At 40.7% G+C, this 19,476-nt stretch overlaps 1 protein-coding gene across 1 annotated transcript in view; it reads right to left on the bottom strand.

The window, feature by feature from the left end:
• The window catches only part of DISC1 (disrupted in schizophrenia 1), an 89,260-nt gene extending 70,278 nt beyond the window's left edge, over positions 1-18,982 (bottom strand). Inside the window, exons 1-2 of the mRNA XM_010017598.1 lie at positions 18,892-18,982; positions 1,732-2,717 (exon numbers count right to left, since the gene is read on the bottom strand). Of these exons, the coding sequence (XP_010015900.1) occupies positions 1,732-2,717; positions 18,892-18,982 (1,077 nt within the window). The remainder of the gene's footprint in view (positions 1-1,731; positions 2,718-18,891) is intronic.
• Positions 18,983-19,476: the final 494 nt, after the last annotated feature.

Genomic DNA, 19,476 nt, shown 5'->3' with positions numbered 1-19,476 from the left:
ATAAATTATTTTCTGTATTTTATGCCATACTTTTGATAGAGTTTTAAAGAAGCCTGCAGTAAGAATGATTCAAATGACACTTTTTTCATATATATGATGTACAATAACCATCTACACCGGAAAGTCAGCTTTGCTGCTCTTTGCAGTGTTTACTCCATCATGTGCTCACAGTGGTAGGTCATTTAAAGTCTGCTTAGGTACCACAGCCCAGGCATGCCCACAGCAAACTGACTGATGCTGTCACAGGAAAGTGCTTTCCATTTGCAGGCTTCTAAGATGTTTGGAGCTCATCTAATCAAAGAGTTGCTTCAGCATGGCATGTCTTATATCTGTACCATGTGATGTGCACAAGTACAGAAAAAGCGTAAGTTTAACAACTTTGGTATTGTCTCCTTTTCCGGACTACAGTTGCCTTTGTTCCTTTCTGAAAGTTTGAGACTTGCTCATTATCATGAGGGGCTTCAAAATTAAACATACACAACTGGCTAATCAAGGGCAAAGACATGTGAGGGCACATAATCCCCAGTTCTCTGTTCCATGAATTAATGACTAGAGAAATAGATAGCAACGTTTCTTTTGTGCCTATCAAAGCAGCACGCTGAAAAGATAGAAAAAATAATTTCCTATTTTGATTATGGTTTATATTCCCTAATTTGCAGTGAATTAATTTCCCAAACTGTCCCAGACTTTGGACACATTATCATTCCAGGCATGAAGCCAAAGAAACTGCTCCATAAAAGTGTGTGCAAAGCCTGTACATAAGAGAACCTAGCTTGAGTCCTAGATGCATCCTCTAGGAAAAGTAAATATTAGAGAGCATTGTAAGCCCAGATCAGATGCCCAAAAAAAAAAAAAAAAACCCACAACCCAACACCCCAACACAAAACTCCCACCATCCACTTAGGGCACCATAAACAAAAATTAAGTAAATCCAATATTTGTCTCCTTATTGCAGGCAAGCTCAAAATAGTTTCCCTCCAATGCCCACCCTGCCATCCTAAAGACTCTATAACAGAACATAGCTGATCCTTCTAAAAGTTTCCCATCCCACAAAAAACACAGTGAATGAGACTGCCTGTCTGTGTGGTACATATACACGTATGTATTTGCAAAAACAAAGACTTCTGACTCAAAAGCCCAGTACTCCTGTGGGGTGGAAGGAAAAGGAAAAAAGATTCAATTCCCAGTTAAAGCAAGGACTTGAGCCTCATTTTTCTTCGTGTGGGGAAAGCACCCATCATTTGATGACAGGTTACTCTCATACAGCTGCCTCACCCCAAGAACTTGCCTAAACTTACACATTTCCAATTACAAAGTTGAGTGTTGTCAAATCATGGTGCTTCAAGAGAAGAGTTCCTACCACCCCAAATTTTGTACTACACATACTCCAAACTGCAGACAAAACAGCCATCTGCAGAAGAAAATGGTATTTGTTGAATTCAGAAACTGATGTGTGACATATCAGAAATAAGAGGATCACAGTTTCGGTTGAACATAGGAACAGGATACTCCAACAATATCTCCTTTTTTTTTTTTTTTTTTAAAGGACCAAAAAGAAAACAAAACCAGTTCTTGCTTCTAGTATGCAGAGTGCTACTGGAAACCTTCACAAACAAATGCCACAAAAGCCATTAACGTCCCAACTCCTACATCAACTTTGACTTTAGCTCTGTAAGTAGCAGCGTTTTGAGGGCCAGGAGGGGGAATCAAAGATGAAGTGAAATTACTAACCTTTAACGTACTACGGTTGCCAAGCAGGCAGTCCTGTAGCACCGGTTCATATTTTTTTATCAAAGTATCCCAGCTATGGTCACTAACAGTGAAACTACTTTCATAGCCTGAAGTAACAGAAGAGCCAGCAGATGCTGCATCCGAGGAATCTGTAGAATATGAATATGTTGCATCTGTATCTGAGAGAGAGACAGTCTCACAGTCCTGCAGTTTACCATTCACTGTGGTCTCATTTTCATACTCCAAATCCTCACAGGGCCTGGAGAAGCAATGTAAAGCTCCCAAGTGCTCATGAGTGTGCATCATCTCTTCTGGCTTCTGCAGATTTCCTGCAGTGCTGGAATATCGAACACACTCAGTTTCCTCAACGGCTGATTTGCCTTCAGCATCTCTTACTCCAGATGCCAAGTTGAGCGAGAGCTGTATGAAACTGAAATTTGAACTAAAGCTATCATGTGCACCAACAGAACGAGAAATGACATCTCTGATTGGATATTCACAGTTGTTATTTACTTCTGTCTGATCCAAAGCACACATGTTTGTGGGCTGGCTCACTTTAGCACTGTCACTTTTCTGCTGCGTACAGCATACAGCAGAAACATCTCCTTTGCTTGTTGCTGCAGTAGAGTAAACCATTACCGCTGTGTTGTCTGACCATAGGCTCTTGCAACATGAAATATTTTTGTGGCATCCTGGCATATTTCCAGTAGTGGACAACATTGCTACCCCATTAGCAGGAACTACAGAACTACTCACTGAACTACAGCATAAGAAATCAAGGTTATTTTGGCGTTGTCTGTGCAGAGAGCAGCTCTCGTGTTCACAATGCTGCTTGCCATGTCTGAGCTCTTCTGGGCCGAAAGGTTTGCAGGCACTTGGGGACTGAAAATCTATCTGTCGCTGAGCTTCTGGCCTCATGTATCCAGGTCTTTTTGCCAGCTTCTTTTTACGGAGAGAGCCTGCAGGCACGAAGTGCTCCTGACCATCTGGGGGAGGGAAAAAAAGTTATTAAAGTGTTTCTGCCGTTTCCTAGGCTTAACATTGTAGCATCTGAAAATACTTGTTTCAGGAATTACAAACAGTGTATTGCTTTCTGTTTCAACAAAGATACTGACCATAGTGCTGATACAGGAGAAAAGGTGTTGCCAGAGAACCCTGTGTGTGTTCATTCACTTTCTAAAGAGTTTGCACCTGCTTTTAAGTGAACTCCCTAACGTAATAGGGACACAAACCTGGGTACAATGAATTGCATCATCTTCCCTATTCATAGCACCACTCTTCTGCTTTTTCATTCTCAATTTGCTTAGCAGCACACAGGCCTTGTTTAAGTCTCTCTGATCCAGAATGATTTTCAGATTTATGAGGACACCTAGGATAGGACTGAATGTGCATCAAAGAGATGAGAACCATGCAAAGAGATTTTGTGCATAATATGTTAATGCTCACGTGCAGTTTATGTTCATATCCACATGTTATTAGTATGAGCAAATGATTCAGATTCTACTTCCAGAACAGATGCAAATCTAACAGTCTGTAGCTGCAGATGTCAGTCTGATGAGATATTTTATATGTTGTCATTTAGCTTTACTGAACCCAGGACAACTACTCATTGTCCAAAATACAGTGTTAAAGGAAAAGGTTTGCATGCAGGACCATCGGTTCTAGAAAACTAATGCCACCATACAGTTGGTAGAATTACTGCACTATTAATATCATTAACAAAAGGCTCGCTAGCTCAATTTCCCCACATATACCTTACTTACATGGATGAAAAGATAAATTTGCTGTTTGCAGAGCAGAATAGAAAGAAGCAAGATAAAAATAAAATAAATTAAAAAAAAAACAAACACAGAACACAACAAGCATTAAAAGTGTGATATCAGAATGTGGTATCTTGTCTTTGTTTTCTGTACATTTCTATTAGAAAAAATTACGGGTGAAAAATTACGTGATGACTACTTTTAGTTTCACATGGATTTACTGCTGCTAGTCAAAAGGTACTCCATTCATCTGTCCTGCACACAATCAATGGGAATACAAGCTCTGCACCATAATCCATTTTGGAATACAAAAACATATTGACTGGACCTATTTACTAGAATCACCCTTCAGAGAGATCTAGTGACTACCTGAATCATGCCTTCAATTACCTGCCCTCTACTCATTGAAACAGAATCAATTGCCCAAATCTCAGGTGATAGAAATATACTCACCACTCACACAAAGCTCTTCCAAAAATACAAGTTTCCAATTTTTTTCTTTACATCCAATATATTTAATATTCATCTCTAATTACAACCCTTCAATTTTTACATTGATATATGTATACATAAACCCCTCAACAACTCCTAATGCAGGTCACATACACACCTCACTACAATGACATACTATATAAAAATTTAAGCATCAGACCTGGAACTTCCCAGGAGAATTTTCACAACATTCACTACGCTTTCTCCAAATAACCTTCCACAAAAGCAATTTATACATTTTCTACATATTAGAATAGTGGCACATCTCACCATGGGACTACAGTTAAGCTTCTGTATTCTGCTTCCTACCACCATAAATTAGAATACCCCAGCTGCCTCTTACATTGCCTTTTGTCAGAGGAAAAAGCATCACAGAAATCAGAAATAAAAAAGGTCAGGGGGTCCATCAGCTTGTCTACTATAGAAAAGACACTGAAATGCTGTACTGGGAGTAATTTAATAGAAATCTTAACAAATAGGAACTGCTTTGGGAGTAAGGGAACAAAAATTGAACAAGATGTTCTTTAGAATTTAATTCTTTTAATTTATATACAGATTAACAGCCTAAATTTCCCTTCAGCAGAAGAAATTAGTCATGCAGAAAAGTCATTCTAAGACTGGATATACTTTATCACCATTTACAAAGACTCAGGCCTCACATTTACAGTCACAGGCCTCACCTGTAAAAATGGAAAATGTTCTTTGGTTTAATTAAAATCAGTTTAACATCATTCTCGCTAAATCACTATGAATTTCTAAAGCAGACAGATAATCACAGTTCTTTAAACACCAAATTTAAACTAAGGTAATGTAAGTAAGGTTTAAATTGGCCAAAGTGTTAGATATTCAGGCAAAGTGAAACAGATGCGACTCTACAAATTCTTGGAGCCAAGTGGTACAATCGCAGTACTCTGAACTAGTCCACACAAAACTCATCCATTTCCGCGCTCTTCCCAACATTTGCAGGTAACCCGCTAGACAGGTTTACGGTTCAGCTCCCTTATGGACTCCAGGTATGTCTTTGGCAAGTCCAGCAGCACAAGACCCTCACTTGGCTACCAGAGCAGAAATGCTGCCCAAATTATGTTCAAGATTATAGCCCAAGCCACAAACCATTCCAAGGATGTTATGAGCAGAGGGTTGCAGGTCCTTAGCCTCAGTACAGCTGTGCCTAAGCTGAGCTGCACAAGGCAGAGGAGTGGACAGACACAGAGCTGGGACCAATACCTCAGCATGAACACTCACACCTTCCTCAAAGGATGAAGGAGGGAGAAGGCAGTTACAACCTGACCCCCAGCTCCAGCTAGACAGCAGTCACAGTTCCCTCAGCCACCCTGAAACCCAGCCAGGATGCTACTATGTCTTTGGGTATCCTGTATGCTGTTTACCCTTATGCTGTGTCCCTTTTCTGAAGATTAGAATAATTTCAGTTGTTTATCATCACATTTCTGAAATTTAGTTCCAGAGACTTTGTTTTTCTGCATAACCTTCCAACCATAGCTTGCTTTGTCTGCACATCAGACAGAGAAACTACACTAAACCAATTCAGCTAGCTTGCTAAAGAAAGGCAGGCCTCAATTTTCTCTTTTAATTCCCTCAGTTTCAAGCACATCAAATAACTGATGGCAATTAACTCTGAGACTACCAACACAGTTCCTTAGCAGTACCCTGACGGCAAAACAACTGAAAGAAATTAACATGCACCTAGGAAAAAGCCACAAATGGAAGAGAAGAAGCGCCTTTCAATTGCATGATTACAAACTAATTTTGAATATATGTTACAATCCTAGAAGATGATACAATGTATATTCTAATGTCAGATTATATGCAAATTGCTTCACATCTGAATTATGAAAGCCCAGAAATAATTAAAGGGGCTTTTTCACCATAACAAACTTTCCTGATGGCCAACATTTCATAAACTCTAACAGCTCGGAGCCAAAGCACAGTGGAGGCTGGGAGGGGGGGGAAGTCTATTGTTGTAAAGCAAGGAATGACCAGCAATGCTGCTCACATCTTAGTTGTACCAGTAATAAGAAAGAGGGAGAGGTGAAGTCAAAGAGTGTTTTCCACTCTGCTCAGTGGGAACTGCTACAATAGTGGCAGTTCAATTTTTCCATCAAAGGCTGTAGTAGCATTTGTGGACAGACGGGTGTAACTACCTTACAGTTTTATGAAGTCCACTGGGATTTTATAGATCAGTATGGAAACTGAAGCAATTATCTCCCCACTCCTGCTTTAAAGACATAATGCAGAATGCTTGCAAGCTCATTAAGTCCTCCCTGAAAGTAACTGAGAAATTATATATGCAGTTTTAAAGAGAGCTCAACTATATGAATACACCTATATTCCACACAGTTTATTTTTATATAGAATAACAAATTCACCTTCAGAGCATTGGTGGGTGGTAACTGTGGTGTGGAGGGAAAGATACTTGGTCATATTCAAATCCAACTATCAAAGCACTGCTCCAAGCCATTTATGTAGTGCTGCTTCTGTTAAGAAAGCCTTAAACACCTGCATTAAACTGTATGCAAACAAAGTGAGATGAAAATATTTATTATTTACAAACACGGACACACACAACTATTTAACATATCAGTAAAAATAATCTCTATGGGATTATTCGATCTGACATGACAATAACCATTACTGTTCAATTCCTACATCATTAAAATATACATAATGTTTCAGGTTCCCAATTAGTTATATTTTTGACTCATTTGCTGAATTTCAAAGATACTACTAAATCTTCAAAATAAGATGGCACTGATCTCAACACAGCCTATGTTAAAACAAACCACCATCTCTTTACATAAGTAAGCTTCCAAAGAAAGTTACTTTTCAATAAAAATTTTTATACAACTCTTAAAAGCAAAGGTCTCAGACAGCTTTTTCACCTTACTTATGGAATGTTAACTATACTTTGATTTATCTAGCATTTCATAAAGTGTATCTACAGAAAAGAAGCAATGGCTCAGCTACATTATATTTGATACCATTTGCAAATCATTTCCCCGCTAAGGGTTCCTGTGATTCCTAAGGTCACAGACTGGGTTCAGTTATTCAACTGCTAAATTTCCAAGACATCACGTACACAATATTCTCTGAATTCATTAAATGCATGTTAGTTTCTATTCTTCATTACAAAACACTTCAAAGAGCTATGCATTTTAGAAGTCAAAGTGCTCTTCTATAGCCAGTGTTTCATAGAATAGTTAGGGTTGGAAAGGCCTTAAGATCATCTAGTTCCAACCCCCCTGCCATGAGCAGGGACACCACACACTAAACTATGTCGCCCAAGGCTCTGTCCAGCCTGGCCTTGAACACCTCCAGGGTTGGAACATTCACAACTTCCTTGGGCAACCTATTCCAGTGCCTCACCACCCTCACTGTGAAGAACTTCTTCCTTATATCTAACCTGAAGTTCCCCTGTTTAAGTTCAAAGCCATTACCCCTTGTCCTACCACTAGAGTCCCTAATGAAGAGTCCCTCCCCAGCATCCTTGTAGGCCCCCTTCAGATATTGGGGGCTTTAAATAATTGTGTTTGTATTAACACACTCCCATAACATGCATGTCATTGAGTTGTTACCTTTGAGCCATTTATCTCCTTAATGCAACAACTCAAATTTTGAGACATTTGATGAAATTACAGCACACCTCTCTACAGTAAGAGCATCAGCATTAGCTGGTACCAGTTTCAATATGCTCATCAACTTCTTTTTCCCCTTCAAGAAAAAGGGTCTTAAATATGGATTTGCCTAAACACTAAGAAAGAACAAAAAAAAAAAAGCTATTAAAAAGTAAGCTGGTAAATATCAAACACTTCCCATATCAGTAATAATCACCTATTTAGTCAGGAGGAATAAGGAATTTCCTTAATTACATACTGTAATTGTGCTTAATACTACTAAGACTTTAAAACACATCTGCATCATCAGTATTCAGCAGTGCACTGACTACACACAAAAGCAGGCTTTTTTCTCAAGCAAGTGCCTCGCTGAATCAGGGCCTAAGCACCTTGATGTGACAAAAAGAACAGAAATATGCCTTTCTGATCTTTTCAAATTTAAAAATATAATAAGTAGCCAGCTTGGGAAAGCATGCAGTTGCACTGTGAAGGCCTATTTGGTAACTAATCAACACCCTATCGCTGGCAACCTGAGACCGCAGGCTTGGCTATTATAGAAAATTGCATTCCTCTAAGCTGAATGAAAATTACAACACCCAGCTTCTCCACTGCAGAGTTACAAGGAAACACATTTAATTGGCCAGAGAAGTAACTGGCCAAATTTACTCTAGAACAGCCAGGTGACTCTTTGCTGTCTTGATAAAGCAGGACCACTTAGATCACAGAATCATAGAATGGTTTTGGTTGGAAGGGACCTTAAAGATCACCTAGATCCAGCCCGTGGGCTGCCTGATTGACAATGAAACACCCTGGGGGCAAACACAAGCAGGTCTGGAAAAACAACCCAGCACCAGCACTGGGCACCTCCAGCACAGTCAAGAACAGAAGACACTTCCCCAAAAAGTGTCCAGCCCAATTTGTTTTAAACCTGTGAGCATAACTCATTTTTAACTTATAGTTCAATAATCAAGAATAAATTATCCACTTTCCAAAGAGGCAGAAGGTCACACAAATTACAAACCTAGCAAGATTCTCACAATAGAGAACCAATGCTTATTTTTATACAAATGTCTCAAGCATAGAGAATGTTCTGGTTCTTTCAGTCAAGATCTGAAAACAGTTTTAAATGTTACACAGACACAGGGGAACAAGGATGTTTAATAGAAACGATGAAGTTTGCTTAGGTCCTAAATTAATTTGCAAACAACACAATGGGTTTGCAGTCATCTCCCACAGAAATATTTCACCAAATATGCATGTAACTATGAAATCAGTACACAGCAGTCCTTTTCAAGAATGGTCTATTTAACACACCACACTTCTCTTTCATCACTCTGTCTACAGAATGACAGTGTGGATTCCCACTACTTCTGCTCAGTCAGATCATCTACAGCAAGACTCTAATATAAAACTCATCAGGGGGAGGGGAGGGAGAAATTTAAAAAGTGAAGTGTGAGAGCACATTGACAGCAGTCAATTTCTAATTCAAGCACAGTTTGAGTTCTCCAGCTTGGAGATTTGAATTTTTAATTTCACCAAGAGAGTGGGTTCCAAATTAAGCATCTGATGCACAGTCAGTCTGAAACCAGAACTGAGTTTACTGAAATAGAAAGTAATTTTCTCTTAACAGCTCAGTAGTGATCATATCTAATGAAAATAAAACAATGTGGCAGTTCCTATATTGCCAAGGGTGAGGAGTCAGAATGCTTTTAGCTTTACAATTTAATATCGAAGTCCCAGGACAAATGCTCCTCCTTTGCCTGCTGAAGGAATTCTACCTTACATCCCCAGTCAGGCTTGTCAGGATGCAGTGTCAATGCTGTCTAGACAACAATGGAGATGGAACGGAGTTCCAGACACCAGGAAAGCTGAGCAGTAACTTCTCACAGAAAGCACAGCACCTCAGGATGCAGCTTAAATACAATATACTGCTTAAGCCAGGCACGTACACGAACTGCAATTACAGCAGTGCATGTGACACAGAGCCCACCTGTAGTGAGGAGGCAGGCAAACAAGCAGCACTGCTCCCTCACCCTGCTCCCCCAAAAGGAAACTCTCAGGACTTTGCATGAACCACTGCAACTCTTCACACTCCCACAACATTTCTGTACTCCAGTATCCTGTGCTCATTGCAGCAGTGATTGTACGGATTGTGTTTTTGCTGGCTGATAATTAATCACCACTCTGAGTGGCGAGATGAAGATTCTCAGCTGAGCCTATTAGGGACAGACCGCAGCACTGCTCTCCTGTCCTCAACAGCTACACAGACAACTTCAGTTAACACAAGTCTTCACTAAAGGCCAGCAGATTACTCTGCATCATCAGTTGATGTTACAGCCTGCAAGGGGTCAACCTTTGTGCTCCGACAAGCCAAGTGCAGTTTGCTTAGAGACCTAAGCTGGTAAGCAGGAAAGAAGCACATGATAGCCCTTTTGAGATCTTTGGTAAGAATATAGTTTGACCTTTACAATTCTTATCCAAGGTTGTAGACAGACAAATCAGAAGTCAAAAATTTGTTTTATTGGGCTTGACACCACAAAAGTGAAAACATCAGTTATATCCTTTTCCTCTGGCATAGAGGAGAAAACTAGATGGTTCAGGTGCAATTTTGGAATTATCTTATGAACAAGCACTATAGTAGTTATTGCTGAAAGTGCAGCACATTACTAACCATTGGCAAGAATACTTGTCTTCTAGCAGATAGCACATCTGCTTCTAAATAAGGTGGGACAGAAGCCTCTCCACCTAGAGCAAGTTTCACCAACAACAAAAAATTAACAGTCCAGGAAAGAATAGAGTTTCTATAAGGAAACTGCATTGAATTACAGAATTTACCAATGTGCCAGCACAGAATGATAACTGCAATTGATACAGAGGATGAGAAGACCTCAAGAAAAGGCTGAAGAGCACTCAAAGGTGGCAGCCACCACTGCTAGACATCTAGCAGTCCACATCTCCCCACAGCCAAATTTGGTATTTCCTACCCACATCACCAGGTATTGCAGGAACACTGCCTCCATAGGCAGACTCCTGGAGATCCCCGAGAGTCACCCACACACTTCACACCACAACTGGAGACTAACAACTCAACAGGACCAAAGCTCTGTCTTCATACACATCCAAAAGCCATCCCCACTGTGGGAGGACATCATCAACACCGACAGGTCTACTTTCATTGTCACTTATTTTTGTCTCCATTCCAACTCTGCCAATCCCAATGCTTCACACGCTTTCCACCACTCCCATCAAACCCCTCCTCCTTTTCCACCAACTTCCATTGCATTTCTCTTTCTTATTCCCAATTAGTCTTCACAAACAAACTGCTTTTTTCTCTTCAAGTGAAGTGAAAAAGATAGCTATACCAGAAGTCTCTCCATCTGCTGTTCTAGACCTCCGACTGAACTCTGCGTGGGTCATGCTTGATGCTATACAATCTAGAGTGCTAACCAGCCACAAAGTTCTTAAACAATGTTCAAAACCACACAGAAATTCTCTCTTTCCTGATACTACTCCTCAATACCATCTCTTTAGTTCTTTCTGGCTTATCCTCTTTGTCACAACCCTGATATGCTTAAGCTGCCCCCTAGCCCCCTTAACAGGATTCCCCTCACAACAGCAAACGAGCACCTCTCAACTTACCTCCAGAAGTCCCCCTCACGTGAGCTTCCAAACCACCCAGCTTCCCAGTGCCTTCCAGGGTACCCCATCCCTTCCCAGGTAGAAAGCCTTCATGCTCCACATCAGCAGAGCTCAGAAGTCTCTAGGCTTCTCCAGGTGCATTTAAAAGGAGCCCAACCCCACTTCAGCTGTACCCACTGATTGCTTGCCCCCAGGTGCTCAGCCTTTTGGCTATCAGGACTGCAGCCAGTTTTCAGGGCTCTTGTTACCTCTTTCACAGCACACACGTAGTTTGTATGAGCATCTAAGCCAAATCCCACTCTAAAAGCACACTGGCTCCATTCATCCCCTTTGAGATCAACCCAATAAAACACTCTTGTAAGAGCTTCTTTCCCGTGACTGTAAATCACTGCTATTCATGTCTAGGAAATCAAGACAATTACCTGCCACAATTTACTCTGACAGTCTCCCTGGGCAAACATACATTAGCTAATAATACAGGTTACACTTATTAACATATGCCTATGATGCTCAGCAAAAGCACAGATTTTTGCCAGAGGTTTTTTTTAACTCATTTCTGCCACATGCTATTTGTAATTCACTTAAGTATTCCTACCTAAGCACAAGGCCACAGGATCTGCCACCTTTCATTGAACCTTACCTGTCTGCTTCTATTACCCAACTAAATTAAAGGACAGTATTAATCTTCAAAGAAATTGTACCCTTACTCACATATCTCATGATAGCTTGCAGATGTTTCTTGGGTGCAAGTACCACACTCTGTGTGAAATAAAAGTCCTCAGCAAAATACTTTAAGTTAAAAAACAATCAAAAGTAAATGCAAAAATCAGACCTACCTTTCAAAAATATTCTCTATATTAAGATTGTCTTGAGTAAGCCAAGCACAGGTTTTTTTCAGGTCAACATATTCTGGATTCAGTTTAGCATTTTAAATGGATTAAAAAAGGTGCAGATTGTACCATATGGTGTTAAACACACACACCTGAAAAGATCTGCTGCAGAAGCAAAAAAATCTGGCAGAGGAAAACTTTGAGCATCATTCAAATTGTTTTCCAAAATAAATATAGATCATTAACTCATTATTTCCCATACTTTTTTATTATTATTTATTAATTGCTTTAGAAAACCTGAATTCAGAATCCAGGATTAGAAGGGTCCTGCGCAAAGTCACTCACGTTTGCCTACCCCTTCCACTTGTATGGGACAGGCCCTGGTTAGTGCTACTGTAGCAACATGAGGGAATTTTTTCTCCTGCTTCCTTCAGGTTTACACATAGTACTACTGACAAGTAGTCTTGTCAAAAAGTAGCAGGCAGAACTGCTGTAGCTTCCTTTCAGGAAAAGCAATGCATTTTCACAGATATTTGATCTCATCAGTCCTGAGGTACTGCAGCAATTTGTGGTTAAAGCAGACCACCTGAGAAGCTTCAGAACTTATGCAAGTCACAAAGGACACCCAAGGCAGAACTAGGGACTTACACAGGACTCCTGAAAGACAGCTAGAGAAAAAGAATTTTCACCGTAAGGATACACCTATGGCTTTGTACCTTTACAACTCCTGTCTTCATGGAAAATATTTGAGATTTAAAAAGCAGCATTTAGATAGAATTTTATCTGAATATTCTCAAACCTACCAAACCTTGGAGTCACAGGTTCCCCCCAAGGCAGATCCTGCAATCTGTGTGGAATTCTGTGCAGTGAAGTTTCATTGTAAACTTCAGGTTAAACTAACATTTTCACTAGAAATTCAAAGCAAATACAAACATGATATTTATATGACTCCTTAACTTACCTATAATATGGCTTGTGCTTGCTTATGTCTTTGTATTCCAAATCTAAACAAATCTTTACTAATCCACAGATCTCATACCAGAAAGTATATTTATAAAATATCTCTGTCAAGTAAGTCCATCAGGATAGTCCATAGACAGGAGAAGTTCATGAACAGGCTCCTTTAATTTCCAAGTGGAACAGTGCTACCTTTTAAATCCTGTCCTGACTAGGAGGAAAGGAAAACTCACAGTATTCTGAAGGTACTTGCAAAAGTTTCACAACCTGAAAAACATCCTCTCCTTCCAATGCTCAGTGAGCAGGAATATCATGCATGAATAGCCTTATAAAAACAAATAGGTGCCAATAAAACTGAGAGATACTGAGAAGACACATGGATTTTAATTTCTCTGTAATAAAAGTGTCATAGTGCTTTACTTGAACAAAAACATATGAAAAGTCTTAAACTTAAATTACCTTAAAACCTGAGTCATAAGCAAGGACTTCTCTACCAGAGAAAGCCACGAAGGCAGAACTAGGAACATCTTTAAGGTTAGAATGCCCTCTTTGGGTATAAAGATATATTTGCAGCAACAGTAAATTCAGCAAATACAATTCTATTTTATGCTATAGAAAGGAAAGTAAATCAAAGAATGCCAAGTGTGGTACTCTAAAACTTTTATTGAGGATGTTATAAATGGCATTTGATTACCCTCTACTAGTAACAACATTCTTAAGATGCTACATACGAACAGTGAGGATAACAGCAATCCATACACAGCAGTGCGCAAGGGTAGGACAAGAAAGAGATGGGCATAACTTAAAACAAGAGAGGTTCAGACTGGATACAAAGGAAAACTTTTCCACCCTGATGCCAGACAAGCAGTGGAGCAGGCTGCCCAGAGAGGGCATACAGTCCTTGAAGGTTTTCTAGGCCCAACAGGATAAAGCTCTGAGCAACCTGGTACAACTTCAGTCAGCCCTGCTTTGACCAGGGAGTTGGATGAGAGACCTCCTGAGGTGCCCTCCAACCCAAACTATCCTGTTTTACCTCTAAGTTCTAAATACATGTATCAGGATTTACAGTGTTCCACTCGTTGTCTATATATACAACAATAGTTCAAGAGTTTCATCTGTGAAGACGCATCCAGCTTTGCAAGAAAGCAATTTATCTGATTTAACTCCACAAAGGAGTCACAAGGAAGTTAAACAATAGCGTTGCCATATCCTGGAAGCTGGAAACAGCTGACTTTCTATGAACAAAATTAAGAACAAAGTTCAGTACTTGAAATAAATAGGTTCACAACCAGCATCTAAGCATCCAGCATCCACAGACACGCACAGAAATCACAAACTTCAATGATGGTCAATGCCTTAAGCAAGACAGCCACAGCAAGACATAGCAACACAGGAACTCCTATGTTCTGCAGCAGCAGACCTTTAGTAGTTAGCTGGTGATTAAATGATACTCATGAGCATCACTTAAACGTCACTTTGATCTACTGCTGTTATTTCACAAAATGTTTATTACTGAGGCTTTTTTATTGCCTGTACAAACATTGGAGAGCATTTCTCTCAAGGCATCACTCAGTTTACTATATTAAAAATTATTTTGATACCTTTTCCTAGGCTGCTTGCCAACTGGAGGACAAGACAGAGCCATCTGCGAGACTATAACTGTCTGAATACATTTGCCTTTCAAAAACGTAATCCCTTAAATGGTGCTAAGGGCATTAAACACACAGAGAGAGAAGTATCACATCTGAACAGCTGCAACAAACCTGCCTCTCACATGAATTTCCTGGCAGAGGAATGAGGAAGACAACCTCTGCCCAGGGAATATTGCCTCTACCCTATTCAGTCCGTGAAGTCTAATTCTAACATGAGCATGGAAAAAAGCAAACCTGAATACTGTGCCACACAGCTGAGTCAGGCACCCATAACTATGCCAAGGATGTATATGTTCTATGTAACTGAGTGCACAAATACAGTTCTTTCTATTCTCTTTTCTATTTCTCTTAGAATTTGAGAAATTTCTGGGGCTGGTCTCTCTCTTCTTCCACTACTTTGCAATGCTAGTGTCCAAAATACATACACAGGCTGCTACACAAAGTTTCTTAGAATAGCCTTAAGCTGTCCTCTGCATTGTTTTTACCTGATCTGTTTTGGGGTTCTTTTATTATTACTACTTCTATTATTATTCCCTACTTAGCTCCCTGCATCGTAATCCTCCTTTTAAAAACCACTTTCATATTTTACGTCATGATTTTCAAGTCATTAAAGATCATTTTTGACAGCTCACATGTAGAACAATTGCTCCTAAGAAGAAACCTGGAAGACAGCAAACCCATGGACTTGTCAAATGGCTTGCACTGAACAGTCATGTCATACTGAACTGTCAGTATTAAAACCACAACTAATCTAAACTTGCGATGGCCAGACTGAACTGCTAGGCAAAGCACACAGAGTTTGTGTAACACCTGGCAGTGCAGAAAGTAGTAACATAAAAAGCATGTGTGTCCAGATCCAGCAGAAAGGTCTGGACCCCCATCAAAAAATTCAGTGCCACACCAAGCTCACCAGAAACACAGCAAAGCCGTTGCTACGCGCCATTAGCAGTAGTTACAACAGCTAAATTATTTTAAAATTGTATTACATTGATTCAGAAAGCAAATGGCATGAATATACGCAGTCTCTTCAACCTGAAGACAAAAAACCTTACCAACTGCACTCTAAGGAAGACGCAGGTGCTGGTCTTTTCTCATTTTACAGCAACCAGAGACTCCCTGATAAAGCAGGACTTTTCCTCTGTCTTCATTCTCACAGGAAGCAGCCAGCCAGCATTGATGCGCTGCTCAGAGGGAACCATTAACTGGAGCAGCTCTTCTCATGACCAAGTCTGTACGGGACCCTGATGGACTGCAAGCATGGGAATGCTATAGCAGCTGTCTTGCCATGACCACGTTCAGGTTTCCCAGGGAACGGGGAAATGCAATACCTGTTGATTATTAACTAGTTTGGGAGCAAAACCACAAGGACAACCAGCTGCACTGGTGCTGCACACCAGACAGTGGCGATCAGGCCCTTCTCACACAATTTCAGCAAGGGTGCCCTCAAGAGTTTCACTGCTTTAAGCAAATAAAAATATACTTCTCTCCTAAACAAGAGCTCTGGCTGGACAGGACCAAATTTTCAGCACAGTGCCATGCCAAAACACTGGTGCCCCACCACAGTGGCAGCATAGCCTGGGACAGTCCAGGGTGTGCAATAGCATCTCATGCCACCAAGATTCCATGCCACTGCTGATGCATGCATGCCAGCATCCCTTCCATGTCATTTCCACTTTGGACACAGCAACCGCAAAGATGTTAAAATGAAGGAAATCTTGCTACAGCAGTGTAAAGCACCACCAAACTCAGCAGTTGTCTGTCCCGCTCTCCTGAGATTGGTGTGCCTGTCACTCAAGACTGAAGCTGGAACGTCGTCAGCTCACCTCCCCTGATCACAGCCCGAGCCATTAGAGCAAATACTGACAGATTAATGCACTGCTCAATAAGTGGGAACAGCCAAGCCACAGCAAACAGCTGTGCTGCCCATTCCCCCCCTGCCCCTCATCTGGGTCTCCATGGGCCATTAGCAACAGGAAGCAGCTGGACCCTAGCCCAGCACAAGAAATTCAACCTCATCCCTGCCTCAGGGTTTTGGCTAGGGATGGTTACTAACAGAGAAGGGTAAGCTTGTGTCCCCAGAGCCCTGCTCTTCAATAGCAGGGGAAAACAAGCCGTTCCTCATATGATCGGCTTAGCCCTCGCAGCAAAAAGTGACATATTTTACAGGGCTGAGGCTGCCCGGATTTACCGCATTGAACAGGTCTGGGGATGCTCTTTCCTTGAAACCCTAGGGTGTTTCCCTGAAGTCAAACATTTGTTTGTGTGGGAAGGGAAACAACCAGATTACAAGAATTAGATAGCCATAACATAAGAAAAATCCTGCAGCTATAAGCATTTGGCCTTGCAAGCACCCTCCACAACAAACATTCCAGACGCCTGCATATCTGCAGAAGTGATAAACCCTAAAACTAAGCTGATATGTTAGTGGAAAGGATGCTTACCATGATAAAATTAAAAATGGGAAATAAAATACTCTCGGTATCCCACTAAAACAGCAAGAAAGCAGTTTACTAGCAGGGAAAAAAAAAAAACAAACACACACATCCTTCCACTTCCCAAGCTCTCTGGACACTTTATGGCTTTCCAAAACCAAAACTAAAAGATCCTAAGAATGGTTTATTTCAGTGGTCAAAACATATTTTTCAGACCCAAAGGCCTGAATGCCAATTCTAATTCCAAGTGCTGCCAGATAGATGAGCTGAGCTAGGGACTGCTCTGCTCATGCCACAAATCAGTAAAGTCATGGAGCCACTGTCAAACTTCATTATCCTCAGGCACATTAAAACATCACTACCATTTGATTCTAGTTCTCTATTATCATTATTATTATTATTGTCATACAGAATTTAGCAAGGTCTTGAAAAGCTACAATGATGCCACATGCCCCACTTTTCACAGATCAGGAGACTTGCAAAACAACTCAGAAAATCTAGTGATATCAACCCCTACCTAGTTCCTGCCTCTTCCACAGATACTAACCTTTTCAGTCTTACTCGGTTTTATAATACTTGACTTTTTGCTCCACAGGTTGCCCCAAAGGTGCTCTAGTAAGAGCTTTTCCCCTGTAACAGTTTCCTGACCCCTCAGCAAAAGAAACCTTTCAACCTGAGCCCACTAAACCTCTCCAACCAACTCTTCTGCCACTAGAGAGAACAGGGCAAGTTCACACCCACCACATTCATTCTGCTCTTGGTTTCAAGCAGCCACTTCTCCCACGCAGCTCTCTTCCAAGGAGATCTTATTATCTGAGCATACGTATACTGTGCTCAGCAAATTACTGTTATACCTGTAGTTCTGACTCAGGTGCTGTCTGATCTATAAATACAGGTAACGCATACACCTTTGAAACAAAAGGAGCTAGCGAAGCACTATTAAGGAAATGCATTTTCCACTTTCCATCCCTAAATCCGAGTACACAGCTGTTCACATAGTAAATATTTACTTTTCAAGGTAAAAATATTTATTTTTTACGATTGTTGTTGTTATAAACAAACATACTGACAGAAGGCAAAAAGAACAGAATAACTAGACAATTTACTCAGATACCAGGGTCACAAACTAACACACCTATTTGTAAGGCAGTAAGAGAAGAAGGAAAGGGAGGAGGGGGTGAGAAAGAACAGAAAGTGTCACGGATCATACTCATTAGGCAGCAAGGTCCCAATTAGTAACTCATCACGCAGAGATGAGAAGACATATGCTGGAAGGAAGCATGGCTTTAAGATGAAGGAGGAGGGTCTGAAACAGAGAGCACAGCATTGTACAGTATGTACAAAGGGGAGGCAGAATCCAAATTCTGCATGCCCCAAAGGAATTGCACTGAACAAAGAAACCCTACTTGAGGCAAGCACATGATCTCAGCCCTCTGCCTGCAGACTTCAGATTAGTCATTAAGCCACTTTACATTCTCAGCGTCAGTCAATAAATAGGGAAGTAACTCCACATCAAAAGCTAATTCAATTTCCATACAGAAAACTCATGTTTAACAAACAATGTCAATAGCAGATCTCAGATTCCACAGCAGCAGTAGCTAGGAGGCCCAGTAAAGAAACATTTCTCCCTGATAGCATTTTTCAGGTGAGCAGTTAACGGAATCTGTGCCTATATGCTAAAAGAGAAGAAAACAGAAAATTAAATGGAGAGGTAAATATTTAACATTACACAGAATTAAGTAAACACCTCCAAGTAGGGCTACTACCAGGCGTAACGTAGGCACAGCAGCCTTTGTTCTGTGCAAGAGGGCCAACTTTCTCCTCGTGTGACTGCTGATCTACAAAGGGCACATTCATTCCGAATACATAAGGGTTTTGCAGCAGTTTTCCTTCGAGAATATTGAATAGTATTACAACATACCCTGGGCTCAATCCTAATCTAAGTGACACAGCATGAAAGGGCTGCTCTCTGGAAAGAGACTCAAGATGCTAAGGATGAACTTGGAAATCATATGGCAACTCTGCAGGTTCCTTTCTACTCACCTCTGAGGCCGATGTACTCCAAAGGGGGTAAGGAAATCCCTTTCCACAAGAGTTGTTAATATGTATTATGGCCAAAACCAGAAAAGGCCGCAGCCTGTGTGCCACTCAATTAGAAAGAAGGTTTTATCAAGGAAACCCAATGGCAAAATGACCCTGAAAAAATCATAACTACCAAGGAGCACTCCCGGAGGTGTTACACACTCCAATAAATCCCATTTGAAAGGTCAGGTAGTTCAGTAGCTGTTGGAGGCCCAAGTTACGGTGAGCAAAAAAAGCCTAACCAAGTGTGCCTAATTTGTGAACAAAGT

This window comes from Nestor notabilis, unplaced genomic scaffold (assembly GCF_000696875.1).
Source record: "Nestor notabilis isolate BGI_N333 unplaced genomic scaffold, ASM69687v1 scaffold5497, whole genome shotgun sequence".
Lineage (NCBI taxonomy): Eukaryota > Metazoa > Chordata > Aves > Psittaciformes > Psittacidae > Nestor > Nestor notabilis.
This window is presented reverse-complemented; position numbering and strand designations above follow the sequence as displayed.